The sequence below is a fragment of the Protopterus annectens genome, chromosome 14.part0 (assembly GCF_019279795.1).
Source record: "Protopterus annectens isolate FY-2018-M chromosome 14.part0, PAN1.0, whole genome shotgun sequence".
In the NCBI taxonomy this organism is placed as follows: Eukaryota; Metazoa; Chordata; order Ceratodontiformes; family Protopteridae; genus Protopterus; species Protopterus annectens.
In genome coordinates this window covers 65,297,031-65,315,134 of record NC_056748.1, presented here as the reverse complement: position 1 = coordinate 65,315,134, position 18,104 = coordinate 65,297,031, and the positions used below count along the sequence as shown (strand labels likewise).

General features: G+C 39.5%; 1 protein-coding gene across 1 annotated transcript in view; it reads left to right on the top strand.

The window, feature by feature from the left end:
* The window catches only part of STOX1 (storkhead box 1), a 383,280-nt gene that overhangs the window by 291,109 nt on the left and 74,067 nt on the right, over positions 1 to 18,104 (top strand). The window contains exon 2 of the mRNA XM_044055777.1: positions 10,994 to 11,146. Coding sequence (XP_043911712.1) covers positions 10,994 to 11,146 — 153 coding nt within the window. The remainder of the gene's footprint in view (positions 1 to 10,993; positions 11,147 to 18,104) is intronic.

Genomic DNA, 18,104 nt, shown 5'->3' with positions numbered 1-18,104 from the left:
TGTCACAATGACTTAACCTTCCAAGCCCTGTTAAACTGCCTGCTCCCTTAGGGGGAAGGATCGCCCTGCATGCAAAAAACTGGGAACTCATTACCCAGGACAAATGGGTTTTAAATATAGTTTCCCAGGGATACAGGTTCTACTTCCACACCTTACCAACCCCAAACGGTTGGCCAGACCTACCCACCAATCAGTGGGCAGAGGCTCAACAGCAGGTTCTCTCTCTTCTAAGTATCAAGGCTATTCAACCTGTCCCAGCAGAAGAAAGGGGACAAGGTTTTTACTCAAGACTTTTCCTGGTACCCCGAAAAGACAGCTTCTGGCGTCCTATCCTGGACCTCTCTATTCTAAACACCTTTTTGGTAATCCTAAAATTCAAAATGCTAACTCTTCATCAGCTGCTTCCCATGCTAGGCAAAGATGACTGATTGGCAACCTTGGACTTAAAGGAAGCTTACCTGCACATTCCAATAAGGGAATCTTGCAGGAAATACCTACGCTTCAGAGCAGGCTACATGCACTATCAGTTCTCTGCACTTCCCTTTGGCTTATCTACTGCGCCCAGGGTATTCGCAAAGTGCCTAGTTCCAGTCATTGCATTCTGCAGGCAAAGAAATGTTGAGATATACCCATACCTGGACGATTGTCTAATTCAGGCAGAAAGCCAGGACATACTACTAAATCATCTGGCATTTGTAAAGAAACCTCTAACCTCTTTGGGGTACACCATAAATGAAAAGAAATCTCATCTAGTACCCTGCCAACAAATTATATTCCTGGGAGCAAGCTTGAACACAACTTCCCAGATGGCTTACCTTACGCCAGAGAAACAAGTTTATTTGAGAGCCTACTTCAAAATACTGGCCACAAAGACCCAGCTATCTGCAAGGAAAATCCTGCAAGCCCTGGGGTTCATGGCCTCTTGCATCCTACTAATTCCATATGCAAGACTGCATATGAGGAAACTACAGTGGTATCTAAAAATCCTATGGTATCAACATTCTCAGGACCTGGAATCAATGATTCCTATCATTCCTTGTATAAAGACAGAGTTCCTTTGGTGGACAGAGGCCTGCTACCACAACAAGGGACTGCCATTCACTCTAACCCCTGCCACCTGAACCCTAACAACAGAAGCATCAGACTATGCATGGGGGGGCTCATTTGGCAGGGCAGTGCATTCAGGGCAAATGGAACCCGAGACAAATGCACCTGCATATCAATCAAAAAGAAATGTTAGCTGTACAGAATTCTCTAGCCTTCAAGGACCACATTCTTCCAGGACAATTATTGATAAAGACAGACAACACCACTGTTATGTAGTACATAAACAAGCAGGGTGGAACCCACTCATACCCTCTCTGCAGACTAGCCATGGCTCTGTGGAACACAGCGTTGAGCTACCAAGTGCACCTACAAGCTCAATTCCTGCCAGGCAAGATAAATTCACTGGCAGATGACCTAAGCAGAAATCTCATGGACCCACACGAGTGGAAACTGGAACCAAAGATATTCAACCTTTTGAGAAACAAATGGGGAAACCCAAAGATAGACCTGTTTGCTTCCCCTCAGAACTACCAATCGGACAAATTCTGCACAAGGACTCCCCACAGACAAGCTTGGAAAGTGGATGTCCTGTCCTTCACCTGGGAAAGCCTCTCAGTTTATGCCTTTCCCCGTCTGCCTCTCCTCTCAAAAGTTCTGCTAAAGATCAAACAGGACAAACCAAGGACATTACTGATTGCACCAGACTGGCCATGCCAGCACTGGTACCCCCTGTTGTGCAGTATGTCACTGCTGGAACCATGGAACCTGCCTCAGACCCCTTCTCTGCTGTCCCAGCAAGAGGGCCAGATTCTGTACCCCCAGCTTCAAACCCTGAACCTTGCAGCCTGGCTAATTACCTGAGCTCTCCAATAGCATCCCTCAGTAAGCAGGTACTAGATGTCATCCTGGAGGCAAGGAGGCCTAGTGCTAGAAAATCCTATGCTGAAAAATGGAAAAGATACTGTTCCTGGAGCCAGACTCAGGGGATGGGCACAACAGTGCCCAGCTTACCGCATATTCTTCAATACTTAACAGAGATGCTCCACAAGGGCCTTTCCTTCTTGTCAGTTAAAATTCATGCCTCAGCCATTTCAGCACATTGTAATATTGAGCCACCCTTCTTCTGTCACCCCCTGCTGAAACAATTCCTCAGAGGGGCCAAAAATTTAAGGCCACCCAGGAGAGCCCCTATTCCAGCCTGGGACCTTAACTTTGTATTGGAAATGCTCACTCTACTTCCTTTTGAGCCAGCTGCAACTGTAGAGTTGAAATTCCTTTCTTGAAAAACAGCCTTCCTTCTAGCCATCACTTCAGCAAGAAGAGTGTCTGAATTACAGGCCCTCATGGCAGTGGAGCCTTTCATCATTTCCCATGCAGACAGGGTGTCCCTCAGGACCGATCCTTCCTTTATGCCCAAGGTGGTATCCAGTGTGGCCCTTAATCAGTCCATTCATTTGCCAACCTTCTTTTTTAATCCACAGAACAAAGGAGAATGAATACTTCACTCTCTGGATGTGCACAGACAACTTAGATTTTATTTGGACAGGACTAAGCCTCTCAGAAAAATTGAACAGCTGCTAGTTGCCTTTGCTGCAGGGGCAGAGGGGAAGGCCATTTCAAAGCAAACCATTTCTAAATGGATAGGCCATTGCATTAATTTCTGCTGTAAGCACCATGGAAAACCTACCCCACAGGGGATAAGATCACATTCCACCAGAGCTGCATCTACTTCTACAGCCTTTCTCAGAGGTGTCCCTACCAGGGACATCCTAGAAGCTGCTACCTGGAGCTCTGTACATACCCTCATCAAACACTACCACTTGCCTATTTTTTTCTAAATCCAGAGCTGTTTTTTGCCACTGCAGTCCTGCAGGGCTTAATAGCTGGTCCTAATGCTCTTTAACTTCCTCTTCCCTTCCTTAACTTTGGGAATCAACCCAAATGTAATGACTGCAACAGTGAAACACGAAGAACATAGTACAGCTGTGTACACTTACCATAAATGTAGATATTCGAGTGTATTCACTCTTGCAGTCCTGGTTACCCTCCCTCCAGCCCCCTGACTTCTCTTGGCTATACCCTTCTTCTTGTTTAGTGTATTTCAGCTTTCTGGTGTATTTGCTTTTTATTGGAAGTGTAACCTTATATATAATTGCTTCCCATTATAGGGGCACTTGACATCTAGGGCAAAAAAAACTGATGTAATGGTGTCAGCTGCATGCTTTATACCCCTGACTACCTGACGTCGTGGAAGAAAAGACAGCATTTGAAGCAGGATCCAAGACTTTGATATTCAGGCCTACTGAGAGCTACCTGCAGGCAGATAACCCAAATGTAATGACTGCAATAGTGAATACACTCGAACATCTACATTTATGGTAAGTGTACACAATTGTACTTTCTCCCCAAAGGCAATGCAGAAAGTTAAGTTATTTGCTCCCAGTACCTTGGTTCCTTTGACAGTTTTCTCCAGTAAATTACAACCCCATCTTGCCTATTCTCTGTACCACTACTGGCAGTCATCCCTATGGCAAATCTCATTTTTCCGTTCTCCTATTAGCTTAGTTCTCAGAATACTTTCTACTACTTTATGAATATAGTATTTTGAATGGTTGTTATTCTCCTTAAGGAACTGCATGCAAAGTCCTACTCTGTCTAGTTTTTGCACTCCCCCCCCCCCGCTTCATCATCATCCCTTTCCATTTTGAATTATAACCATCTTCTTGTGTTATGTATGTCAGCCTTAACTGTGAAGCTGTAAAGTATCCCTACAAATCAGGCAGCCATAAACGACACTGTTGTTTTGGAAGGATCAACTTATGCCTGTTAGTTATTGCCCTCATAGCTCTCAACCTTCCATGTCCAAAATGAGGAACACTAACCTTCATAATGTGGAACAAATGGGCAAAATGTGGAACACATACTAATGGTTTACTAACAACTTCAACTAGGAAGGTCATAGGATGGTTAAAATATGCTGAAGAAGATCTTTTAATGAATTAACATGATTCATTTCTATTTACAGTGGATTTCACTTAACAAATTGCTAACACTGAATGTGTGACAGTGTCTTTCAATGGGGAGCTTTGAGGAATTTCGAGGAACATGAACTTTTTAAGACCCCAAATGAGGTACGTTCCTCGTAATGAGGTACTCTTGAGAGGTATCCATCTTTCCTTCCCAGATAAATTCCTTCAGGTCTTTATTAATTATTGTCCACAACTTCTCTTCTGCTTGATAAAAATATACCAGACCCATATATTAAAGACCAGGGATTAAAACTGCTTGTACCTTACTATCCATATCCACAAACAAAAGCTTCCAGATTCTCAGTTTTTTGTATTATCTTTTGTTTAGTTTATTCCCACATATCCTTAGTTGTTTATAACAGAAGACATTTTAATCCATACTCCTAAACACTTCATCTTATCATGTCCCCATAAACATGGGTAATGCTGAAGCAATTTGTATGTGGGTACATAATTTTTGGCTATATCCTTTGTTTTAGCTTCATTCATTTTATATCATGAAAAGACTTGAAGCTGTCTCAAAATGTTCTGCAACACTGAGATTTCCTTTTTTGAGGTTATCAGGTACAAAATAATGTCATCTGCAAATAACATGAACTCTACTTGATTACATAAGCAATTGTATCCCTGCATTTCTGAGTCACTTATTTTCCTTTTCAGTGGCTCTAAATATAAAGCAAATAACAAAGGTAAAAGAGGACACCTTTGCCTGGTCCCTCTCTTTAAACACAACTTATCAGAGAGGAACCATTCTACTTTAATTCTTGCCTATGATTCTTCATATATCCTCCTGATTAACCTTATTATTGTATCAGGAATGCAAATGTTTCCATTGACATGCTCATAAAATCCCAGCTTACTCTGTCAAATGCTTTCTCTGCAGCAAGCTCACCCACCAACAAGAGTGGAATTTTTTTAGATTCTGCTTCCCTCTGCATCACCATTGTTCTATTAATGTTTTTTCAACTGTTTGCTTCCCTTCCACAAAACCACTTTGACCCATAGCTGTCAATTTTGGCAACACCTTTGCCATTCTTTTAGCTAGTGTAGACATAAACACTTTACAAACATGGTTTAAAATTAAAATTGGTCTATATGAAGCTGGTCTGATGGGTCTTCACCATCTTTAGGTAATACAGCCACATGAAGCTAGTCTGATGGGTCTTCACCATCTTTAGGTAATACAGCCGCATGTAGCTGGTCTGATGGGTCTTCACCATCTTTAGGTTATACAGCCACATGAAGCTGGTCTGATGGGTCTTCACCATCTTTAGGTAGTACAGCCACATGAAGCTGGTCTGATGGGTCTTCACCATCTTTAGGAAATACAGCCACATGAAGCTGGTCTGATGGGTCTTCACCATCTTTAGGTAATATAGCCGCATGAAGCTGGTCTGATGTGTCTTCACCATCTTTAGGTAATACAGCCACATGAAGCTGGTCTCATGGGTCTTCACCATCATTAGGTAATACAGCCACATAAAGCTGATCTGATGGGTCTTCATCATCTTTAAGTAGTACAGCCACATGAAGCTGGTCTGATGGGTCTTCACCATCTTTAGGTAATACAGCCACATGAAGCTGGTCTGATGGGTCTTCACCATCTTTAGGTAATACAGCCACATGAAGCTGGTCTGATGGGTCTTCACCATCTTTAGGTAATACAGCCACATGAAGCTGGTCTGATGTGTCTTCACCATCTTTAGGTAATACAGCCACATGAAGCTGGTCTCATGGGTCTTCACCATCTTTAGGTAATACAGCCACATGAAGCTGGTCTGATGTGTCTTCATCATCTTTAGGTAATACAGCCACATGAAGCTGGTCTGATGTGTCTTCATCATCTTTAGGTAATACAGCCACATGAAGCTGGTCTGATGTGTCTTCACCATCTTTAGGTAATACAGCCACATGAAGCTGGTCTCATGGGTCTTCACCATCATTAGGTAATACAGCCACATGAAGCTGGTCTCATGGGTCTTCACCATCTTTAGGTAATACAGCCACATGAAGCTGGTCTCATGGGTCTTCACCATCTTTAGGTAATACAGCCACATGAAGCTGGTCTCATGAGTCTTCACCATCTTCAGGTAATACAGCCACATGAAACTGGTCTCATGGGTCTTTACCAACTTTAGGTAATACAGCCACATGAAGCTGGTCTCAAGGGTCTTCACCATCTTTAGGTAATACAGCCACATGAAGCTGGTCTCATGGGTCTTCACCATCTTTAGGTAATATAGCCACATGAAGCTAGTCTGATGGGTCTTCACCATCTTTAGGTAATACAGCCGCATGTAGCTGGTTTGATGGGTCTTCACCATCTTTAGGTTATACACCCACATGAAGCTGGTCTGATGGGTCTTCACCATCTTTAGATAGTACAGCCACATGAAGCTGGTCTGATGGGTCTTCACCATCTTTAGGTAATACAGCCACATGAAGCTGGTCTGATGGGTCTTCACCATCTTTAGGTAATATAGCCACATGAAGCTGGTCTGATGGGTCTTCACCATCTTTAGGTAATACAGCCACATGAAGCTGATCTGATGGGTCTTCACCATCTTTAGGTAGTACAGCCACATGAAGCTGGTCTGATGGGTCTTCACCATCTTTAGGTAATACAGCCACATGAAGCTGGTCTGATGGGTCTTCACCATCTTTAGGTAATACAGCCACATGAAGCTGGTCTGATGGGTCTTCACCATCTTTAGGTAATACAGCCACATGAAGCTGGTCTGATGTGTCTTCATCATCTTTAGGTAATACAGCCACATGAAGCTGGTCTCATGGGTCTTCACCATCTTTAGGTAATATAGCCACATGAAGCTGGTCTGATGGGTCTTCACCATCATTAGGTAATACAGCCACATGAAGCTGGTCTCATGGGTCTTCACCATCTTTAGGTAATACAGCCACATGAAGCTGGTCTCATGGGTCTTCACCATCTTTAGATAATACAGCCACATGAAGCTGGTCTCATGAGTCTTCACCATATTCAGGTAATACAGCCACATGAAACTGGTCTCATGGGTCTTTACCATCTTTAGGTAATACAGCCACATGAAGCTGGTCTCAAGGGTCTTCACCATCTTTAGGTAATACAGCCACATGAAGCTGGTCTCGTGGGTCTTCACCATCTTTAGGTAATACAGCCACATGAAGCTGGTCTCATGGGTCTTCGCCATCTTTAGGTAATACAGCCACATGAAGTTGGTCTCATGGGTCTTCACCATCTTTAGGTGATATAGCCACATGAAGCTGGTCTCATGGGTCTTCGCCATCTTTAGGTAATACAGCCACATGAAGCTGGTCTCATGGGTCTTCACCATCTTTAGGTAATACAGCCACATGAAGCTGGTCTCATGGGTCTTCACCATCTTTAGGTAATACAGCCACATGAAGCTGGTCTCATGGGTCTTCACCATCTTTAGGTAATACAGCCACATGAAGCTGGTCTCATGGGTCTTCACCATCTTTAGGTAATACAGCCACATGAAGCTGGTCTCATGGGTCTTCACCATCTTTAGGTAATACAGCCACATGAAGCTGGTCTCATGGATCTTCACCATCTTTAGGTAATACAGCCACATGAAGCTGGTCTCATGGGTCTTCACCATCTTTAGGTAATACAGCCACATGAAGCTGGACTCGTGGGTCTTCACCATCTTTAGGTAATACAGCCACATGAAGCTGGTCTCATGGGTCTTCACCATCTTTAGGTAATACAGCCACATGAAGCTGGACTTGTGGGTCTTCACCATCTTTAGGTAATACAGCCACATGAAGCTGGTCTCATGGGTCTTCACCATCTTTAGGTAGTAGAGTCACCACGGCATTCCACAAAGAAATACTGTTAAACAAAATCTTCCAGATCTTTTTCACTTTCTTACTGCTTAACTTTCAAGCTTTCTGCAGGAATACCATTGGTTCCTGGAGTCTTTCTTAAAGATGGATTATTCACTACCATTTTTATCTCACCTCCTCCTCCTCCTTTCTTAAACATTTGTTATTGAGTCTCACCTACCTCTAACCATGGCATAATTAAGTCTTCCATAAATATTTCCATTTCTACCCTATTTTAAACGTTGTTTGCTTTATATCCCACTCACTAGCTATAACTTCTGAAGATGTTTCTATCTTCCATAACTCTTGAATAATTCCCAGTACCCATTCTTTAAAATCCTCTCTTTTTAACAGGCAGTTGGGAAAGCACCAGTGTCTTATGTTTACCTCATTACCCAGCATTTTATCTTAGATTTTATTGGCACGTGATCTGAAATAGTTAGTGGACATGTACCAAAGGTTTCAGTTAAATGTGAATGTACCTATTAAATAGAATTTCTATCTAGTTTAGCCCAGTTATTTTACCTTGGGGAATAATATGTAAACTCAGTTCAAATTCCTACTGTTGAATTCACATCTTCCATACCAAATATTTTCACAAATGTCTTCAGAAATCCACTCTTTTTTGTTAGATTTTTCATTCTAGTTCCCCTGATGCATCCTCACTATTGCAAGTCAAGTTCCAGTCCCCACCTAAAAGTAATATTCCTTGCTGGAAGCTGATTATTTCTCCCAAATTTTTCTTAAGCTCCACAATAGCAGCTGTTGATGGACTATAAATACATGTCATCATAATCCCTCTCCCTTGCCAGTAGCCCTTTACTGCCAGAACTCTACTATTCATTTTCTATCACTATTGGAGCTTCTCTAGAAATTAGTATAATTATTCCCCTTGTCCTCTGTCCCTGATACTGTGCTGAATATCCAGCATGAAGTCTTCTTTTTGTCAAATTCACATGTTTACTTCATTATAAATGTGTCTCCTGCAGCATTGCTATTTGCACCCTGCATTCCAGGATAATATGGACTGCAGGGCATTATGATAAAAAGTTAGTGATCCCACCTACTACACATGACTGTTTTTTGAATGTTTATTTCCAGTTTTTGTGTTACATGCACAGACTAATATTTGGCAGGCTGATCTTTTCTACAGCAGTTTCTTTTCAGCTCTTTTTGAACCCGTGTCTCATTTTTTCAAGACTTTTTTTTATGAAAACCCTCAAACGAAAAAGAAATAAATACATTTTCAGAACATCCCCTCCCTTATTAACTTACAACAAACACAAAACTATGTACATCTTCAAAAATGAAGTTTAACCTGTCATATAGGAACAATTTCCCCATAATTGACAGCTGCACCCACGGGCATTACCTAACCTAAAATGGTTACCCATGCTAAACTGGATGTTACAGCCTTTGTTCCCACCAACACTGATTGTTGACTGTACTTTTCGTATCTCTGTCCCCCCTCCCAGATGTGAAATACAGCTTGTATGCTTTCAGAAAACATTAACTTTTATCCCTCAGAAAAAGTGCACTATCTTTAGATAAAATTATATTGTACACTGTTCTATTAAATGCATTAATATATGCAAAAGATGCACAGAACTTTCAAGCTTAATTGTTTCCACCTGCAGACAGCCTGTCTTCATGTTAAAGTACTAATCAGTGAATCGTAATTTTCACTCAGAACAGAAGGTACAACTGTATTCAGCTGCATGCTTCCTGGCTCCCACTAGATATTTGTTAATGGGGAAAAACATAATTGATTATAAGCCAAATAGATGATCTAGTCCAAACACCATTTTCAAGTCACAACTCAAGAAGAGTCAGGCTTTGAATGTTATAATCATATCTATTTTAATTACTTGTATAAAATTGTTATGATATTTCTCTTGTATGTTAAAAACAATAAACTTGTTTTTAAAAAAAAAAAAAAGAAGAGTCAGGCTAGTGGGAGAGTAAGACATTTCTAAAGGAGGAATAGGTAGATATGGATCAGGTGTTTCAGGTGACGAGGACTTGCTAAGAGAAAGCTCATTCTGTTATGGTGAGGGAGAAGGAATGTCTGAAGAAGGCTCTGGGCCAGTGGAGCAGGGGCATAGCTAGGGTGTGGTGAAGGGAGCACCTGCCCCAGGTACAAAGTGTAAGGGAGAGTGATTTGATTGTTCTTCAATACATTACTTGCATTCAGGATGTGGGTAATGCACTTGCAGTCAGAAGTTAAGCACTTCAGTGCTCATTACATGGCACTTTTTGCTCCTTGGCTTACAGTTGAAGAATGTACCTTGGGGAGAAGAGATCTGACTTGCTCTTTAAATGAGGAGTACCAGATCTGGAGCAGATCTTTTTTTTTCTCCTCAAATTAAAGTTGGGGGTATTGCCAGATCAGATCAATGACATTGGGTGTTGGTATCATTAGCTACACCTCTGTGGCAGAGAACATAAGTTGTTAAAAAGTGTCTCATGTGGGGTAGCACAGAGAGGCCCATAAGGATATGTGTACAGTGTGTGTCTTTTTTTTCCTTTTCTATTTGTCAGTCAGAACTTAGTTCATTGAATGTGAGAACTTGATAGTAGCTTCCAACTATATGCCTTTTATGTATTATTAACTTGTAAAACTGGTTCCCAAAAGATAATTAGATTAAGAAAGCAAATTGATCTCTATGATTAAACCATTATCATATTTCACCTTTAATTGGAATATGTCAAACATGTGCCTAATAGATAGAATGGACTCATATTCTTAGAAATTATTTTGTGTGTGTGTGTGTGTGTGTGTGTGTGTGTGTGTGTGTGTGTGTGTGTGTGTGTGTGTGTGTGTGTGTGTGTGTGTGTGAGAATGTGTGTGTGTGTGTGTGTGTGTGTGTGTGTGTGTGTGTGTGTGTGTGTGTGTGTGTGTGTGTGTGTGTGTGTGTGAGAATGTGTGTGTGTGTGTGTGTGCGTGTGTGCATGAACTTGTGCACATTGAACAAGAATGTAATCAAAGCATCTCTTTTGCTTTGCTTTGGTTTGTGAATTTTGATCTGAAATGCTTAAGTAAGCTCATATAATGTTGTTTGTTCTCACAGGTGATGCCTCCCCCATGTTCATGACCCCTGTTCACCAGTCACAGTTCATTCCTCTGACGGAAGTTCTTTGCTCCGCTATTGCTGATATGAATGCAGCTCATAATATTGTTACCCAGGAAACCCTGATGAACCATCTTGTGAAGTACTTTCCAGGTAATTATATTTTAATACTACAGAAAGCAGTACGTGGCATTTTATGGCACTCTAAGGTGCATCCAGAAAGCAATTGTATTTGTTTGTTTAGTTTATTAACTATTTTTGTAACAGAACAGATGGGCCGTCTTTACCCTTGTACATGTATATCAGTGTTTTACTTCCTTGAACTGGAATACTTTTTTGTTCAGGAGTCCTTTTTAAGAGATATCCAGATAAAATAGGTGATCTGCATTAACATTGTGTAGGTGCCAGAAAGAAAAAGTAACACACAAGTTTTATTTGTGAGGAGAAAGCTTCTTTCATCTAGAAAGAGCCTTCTGTGGGAGAGCAAGACCAGGATGAGAGACAGAGAAAGAGAGAGAGAGAGAGAGAGAGAGAGAAATAACATGACTGCAGATGATCGAGTAAGTACTGGGGTCCAATATATGCATTCACTGCAGATGCACAGGGAAACAGAGAAAGTGAGAGGGACCACCAACTACTAGTTCCAGAGTCACAGAGAAGATGAGAGGGATGCATCAGAGACTGCAAGTTCCAGAATCAGAAAGAGCATGAGAGGGATGCATCAGAGACTGCAAGTTCCAGAATCACAAAGAACATGAGAGGGATGCATCAGAGACTGGAAGTTCCAGAATCACAAAGAGCATGAGAGGGATGCATCAGAGACTGCAAGTTCCAGAATCACAAAGAACATGAGAGGGATGCATCAGAGACTGGAAGTTCCAGAATCACAAAAAACATGAGAGGGATGCATCAGGGACTGCAAGTTCCAGAATCAGAAAGAGCATGAGAGGGATGCATCAGAGACTGCAAGTTCCAGAATCACAAAGAACATGAGAGGGATGCATCAGAGACTGGAAGTTCCAGAATCCCAAAGAACGTGAGAGGGATGCATCAGAGACTGGAAGTTCCAGAATCACAAAGAACATGAGAGGGATGCATCAGAGACTGGAAGTTCCAGAATCAGAGAACCCAAGAGGGGAAGCATCAAAGATTGGGATTTCCAGAATCACAGGGAATGTGAGATGGAAGCATCAGAGAATGGAAATTGTCCTGGTCCTGCCAAACAGTGCCCCCCACTGGCTATGTCTTCAGTGGTTATGCATTATAACCCTATTGGATCACTCTCGTCATTCATGTGCTGCCTTAGCAGTGTCATTTTTCAGTTCTTTTTTCATTGAATATTGTTTGTCCTTCAGTCAGAAAAAATCACTTTTTTCTCTGAGTTACTTTGATGTTGGAGTCCATTATTTTATTAAGTAGGGGTTGAGAGTTGCTGCATTTCTTCACACTGCTTTTAAACGGGTCTATATTAGAACATTGAAGTTTCAAAACTTCGAATGTTCTAATACTGAACCCAATTCAGTGAAAGCTGAGAACAACAAACATACAGACCAGCAAATTTTTTCCTAGGGAAAAAATTCGCTGTTCCAAAACACATAGACACAACACAAGCACACCAAACAAACAGCAATCCACACACATACACCTAAAATCTTACGCCTAACCCTACACTAAACTATACACACACCACTAACTATCCACTTACCTTAACCCAAACCCTAACCCTAACCCTAAGATCTGTCACTATCGCACAGTCACCTCACCCGGTCCCTAACCCTAACTCACCTAACCCGCCCTAACCCTCACGTCCACACAATCGCACACTTACCTGAACCTGACCTGTAACTTTCTACCACAGCGCTGAAAATACAGAAGCAACAGAAACGGACAACTGAATTCTTTCCCTAGGAAAAAATTCGGTTTTCTGTTGCTTCGATATTTTCAGCTTTCACTGAATAGGGTTCGATATTAGAACATTCGAAACTTCGATGTTCTAATATAGACCCCTTTTAAACACCTTTCTTAAATTCTTACATTGTAAACAATAACATATGTACATACAATGCTAACAAATCCACAGCAATCATTTTTCACTTTTGTGCATTACACATTTTCTTATTTAACAAGTTTCATTCACTCCAGCATTACATATATTGTTTAGTTCCGGCCTTCCCTTAAACCTAACTCCTCCTGAATGTTATTCTTCATGTATTGTTCCCACAAGTAATTCTATGTAGTTTTCCCCTTCCCTTTTCTAATGACTCCAACTTAATTTCTTTTATCTACTTTACAATAGTCAATACTTCAAATGCAGTTGGTTTAGAGTTTGATTTCCGCTTCTAGTAATTGCTTTTGTGGCAGCCAACAGCATCAAACTTAGTAAGGCCTTACTATGTCTAGTCAATTCAAGTCTTATATTCCAGCTCAAAAGAATTCTTTCCTTAGTTGCAGCCATTTGCTCCACTACATTTCTGATATTTTGAAAATTTGCCAACTCATTACATTTTCAGAAATATGTTCTCAATTACCTCTCACTGTCCCTTCACACATCTAGCCTTTTCTATATACCCAAGGTAGAAGTCTGTGAAGTCTTGTTGGGGTATAAAAATATTGATGCAAACATTTCCAAGCATAAATCCCAAACCATTGAGACTTTGTTGAGTACTTGGGAGCCATACATATGTCCTTCCATCATTCATTTGTATATCGCCTTTCCATTCTCTCTCGTTCTAGTCTTTTCTAAACTCCTCTGATTAATTCTTAAAGTTATCATGCAATACTGTATTTGCCCTACTAATTATCCATTTTTTAATATCAACTTCTACTCTAGACTCATTTCAAAACTCTACCAGAGCTGCCCTTTCACTTAGGATTCCCCTGTCCCTTTGCCTGTACTCTGTTACCAATTACTGCTAGGGAAGGCAGTCTGTAATCCGCACTCCAAACTTCTTCTTGGTCCCACTCTTATTACCTTTCCCTTTCAAGTTATTTGCTCCAAGTACCTTAGTTCTTTTGCCATTCTTTCAGTAACTTCTAGGTCCTTCCGTACCCCTAGTCACAGTTATTTGTAGTGGTAAAATCTCCTTTCTCCATTCTCATGCGTACTTCTTAGAATTATTTCTGCTACTTTTTAAGTACTAGTAGGATATTCTGTATGGTTGCTGTTATTCTCTTTAAGGACCTTCATCCAAAAATTCTACTTTCTTCTTACTTCCCAGACTTCTCCCCTGCATTTCATCATCATCATCATCATCATCATCTTCATCATCATCATCTTCCCTTTCTACTTTAAGATATCAGTGTCTGCTTTTGTTATGCATATGAGTTTCTTCAAGTCAGGTAATCATAAACCACCTTGTTTTATGGAGAAATCAATGTTTCCCCCTTAACTCTTGCCCTGTTCCCTCCCATATAAATTCCACCAGCTCATTGGTTAACTGTGGGCCACATCTTTCTCTCTGGTTGATGAAAATATGCCTCACCTATATATAAAACTAAAGGGACTAGAAACATTTTCGCTGCTGGTATCTTACTATCCATATCCATAACCAAGAACTTCCAGCTTCTCTGTTTTTGTACTATCTTTTGTTATTCTCTTTCCACATATCCTTACCTGCCATAATGGAATTATTTTTAGTCCATACACCTAAGTATGTCATTTTATCATGCCCCCATAAATATGGTATGTATGGGTAATGCTGAACAAATACATGTGCTGGTGCATAGTTTACTACTGTAGCCTTTTGTTTTCCCTCATTTATTGTATCTTAAAACTGTCACAGAACAGTCTATAACACCAAAATGTATTTTCTGAATTTATGAAGAACAAATTAATTTCTGTAAATAAAGTTAACATTTATTGATTACCATGCCACTTGTATCATTACATTTGAGAGTCTCTTATTTTCTTTTCCAATGACTCTAAATATAAAGTAAATAATAAGGGGGGGGTTATCCATGCCTGGTTCCAATATAGCTTATTGCGGAGAATGTTCCCTTTTAATTCATGCACCAATCCTTCATATATCCTTCTAATGAACCCTATTATTTTATCAGGAAGACAAATGCTACCATTGTTTTACTCATAAAATCCAAGCTGACTGGATTGAATGCCTTCTCTGCATCAAGACCCACCAACAATAGTAGCATTTTCTTACACTCTGCTTTCCTCTGGATCATCATTGTTCTCTTAATGTTGTCAAATGCTTGCCTCTCCTCCACAAAACCACATTAAAACATATGTATTGATTTTGGCAACACCACAGCCATTTTGACAAATATAGACATAAACAATTAATAGTCATGGTTAAAAATTGAAATGTCTTTATTTGAAGCTGGGTCTGAAGGATCTTTACCCTATTTGGTTAATACAGCCACCAGAACTTTCTTCAAAGATGCTGGTACAACCCCCACTTTTAAAATATTTTTAAAACCTACCATATCTTTATCATAACTATAAATCTTTGACCATTGTCTGCTTGTAATCTTAGCATAGTTAAATCTTCCATAAGTATTTCCTTTTACGTCTTTTCTTGGTATCCACATTCCTTTGATTTAAACAAATTTTCTTAAAATGTTTGAAATAACTCTAATGTATCTATACATCTTTGGTTATTTTTCGTGTTATGGGATCACTAAGTTTGGCCTAAAACCTCCTTTTGCCTAAGCCATTGTTCTAATAGTTTTTGTTCTCTGGCATTTTTTATCAAAAAGTGGCTTAACAGCAACCTTTCTAAACCCATTTTATTTTAGAGTGTTATACAAATACTCTTTTTTTCCCTTTAGCACTTTGCTGTTGCTCCTCTTCTTGTTTGCTGAGATTTCCCCTATTCTGCAATGCTTTAACCTTTGTCAACTCTTCTAAGTAATTTCTACTACTTTTGCATATCTGTTTCTCTTGTATTTCTACCATGTTTTAAATTCCATTTTCATTTTTTATCCTATTCATTAGGTATCTCTTCTGAAGAAATTTCTGTCTTCCTTAATACCTCTGGAATCATCCCACTACCAATTCCTTAAATTCCTCTGCCTTTATCAGATAAGTAGAAAAGCACTGGTGTGTTTCATTTTTGCTTTATTACCCTGCATCCTTATGTTAGTTTTTATTGGTGCATGATCAGAAATACTTATTGGGTGTATTTAAATTAAATACACATTTTTGTGAAATATAATGTCTATCCAGTCTAGCCCATTAATTGTACCTTGGGGAATAATATGTAAATTATTTCTGGGTGCATACTACTGAATTCACATCATCCATTCCAAATATTCTCATATATTTCTTCAGAAATTACCATCTTTTTTGTAGTGTTCTGTTTTGATCCCCCTGTTACATCCTCACTGTTGCAAATCAGGATCCAGTCCCACCCATAAATAATGTTCCCTGCCAAACACTTATTATTGCTCCCAAACTTTTCATAAGCACCACAATAGCAGTTTTATGCTGAATGTAAATGCATGACAGTGCAATCCTTCTCCCCTGCCAATAACCCCTTACTGCCACAAACCTACTATTACTGTCTTTTTCCTGTTCTGTTACTACTGGAACCCCTTTAACAATCAGGGCAATCAGTAATGTTACTCCCCTTTTCCTTTGTCTCTTATAGTGTGATCATTGACCACTGTGAAATCATTTATTTGTCAAATTCACATGCTCATTTCTATCCAAATGCATTTTCTGCACATTGTTATCTGTGCCCTACACTTCTTAATATATTTCAGTAGTCTTTGCTGCTTGTCTGTACCTCTAAGGCTATTTGCATGTCATGGTAATATGGAGAGAGAAGGCATGATTATAGAAAATCTTTGCTTCCAAGTGTTATACATGATATTTCATTTGAATGCATATTTCCAAATTTTAGCTTACATGCACATATTAATGTTTGGCAGGCTGAACTCTTGTATAGTTGCTTTTTCTCAACTCCATTTGAACCTATGTCTCTCTTTTCAAGATTTTTTCTTCAATGAAAATACTTAAACAAAAAAAAAACTAAATAGATTTTCAGGATCCTATCTCCTTTTAATCTAGTACAAACATAAAACTATTTACATGTTCAACAAATAAAGCTCACCCTACCAGATAGAAGCAGTTCCCCAAATTGATTGCTGCACCCACAGGCATTACCTTATCTAAAATTAAGCCTAATCTAAATGTAGGACAACCCATGCTAAAGTGCATATTACAGCATGCAATTCTCACTGTAATTGTTGTATGTTCTTCTCTTAACTTTATTCCCACCCCAGATGTGAAAAACAGCTTTCATACTTTTAGTAAACAGTAATGCTTACCCCTAAGAAAAAGTGCACTGACTACTTTTAAATAAATAAACTAAATTCTGCACCATTATATTAAATGCTTTAAATTACTAAGGCTGCTCTGGGAACTACTTGTATAACTTATTCACTCCCCATGGTTTGAGATTTCATTTATTTTCATTGAATTGCTTTTCAATGTACATTTAAATATTAATTGCACCATACCCTGTACAATTCATTCAGCAGACAGTGTTCAGACCTCTCGTGATTAATTGCTTGCACCTGCAGACTTATCTCCAAGCTGGTAATGAAAAAAGAAGCTATTGACATTGCTGATACATAAAAGAATCTTTATAAATTTCACCCAGAACACACTGTTCAGTTCTCTCATGATTTTTTGATTGCACTTTGTAGACTTCTTGTCTCCCATTAAAAATCGTTGCTAATAAAAACAATACCTATTGACTTTGCAAATACAAAAAAGAACTACAATTTCCATGACTTTCCTTTTTTTTATTTTTCAAGTGGATTTGCTTACAAAATCTTGTCCATATCACAAACCAATAATATTAATCTAGATATCTCTAGATATCTACTCTGTAAAATGTGAGAATGGTCATATTTCTACATGTAATGTTATTGATGCATTTTATACCTTCTACTCCAACAGTACAAAATTGCAAAATTATATTAACTTTAACTTACTTCTGTCCAGCCTTTCACACATTGTTACAGTGTAAAGCTTGGACTCTTTACAACTAAGAAAAATTACTTTCTTGCATTAATAAATACAGAAGTCACTGATAAGACTCACCTACCTCACATTTAAAATACCCCTGATTGCACACTATGCAAA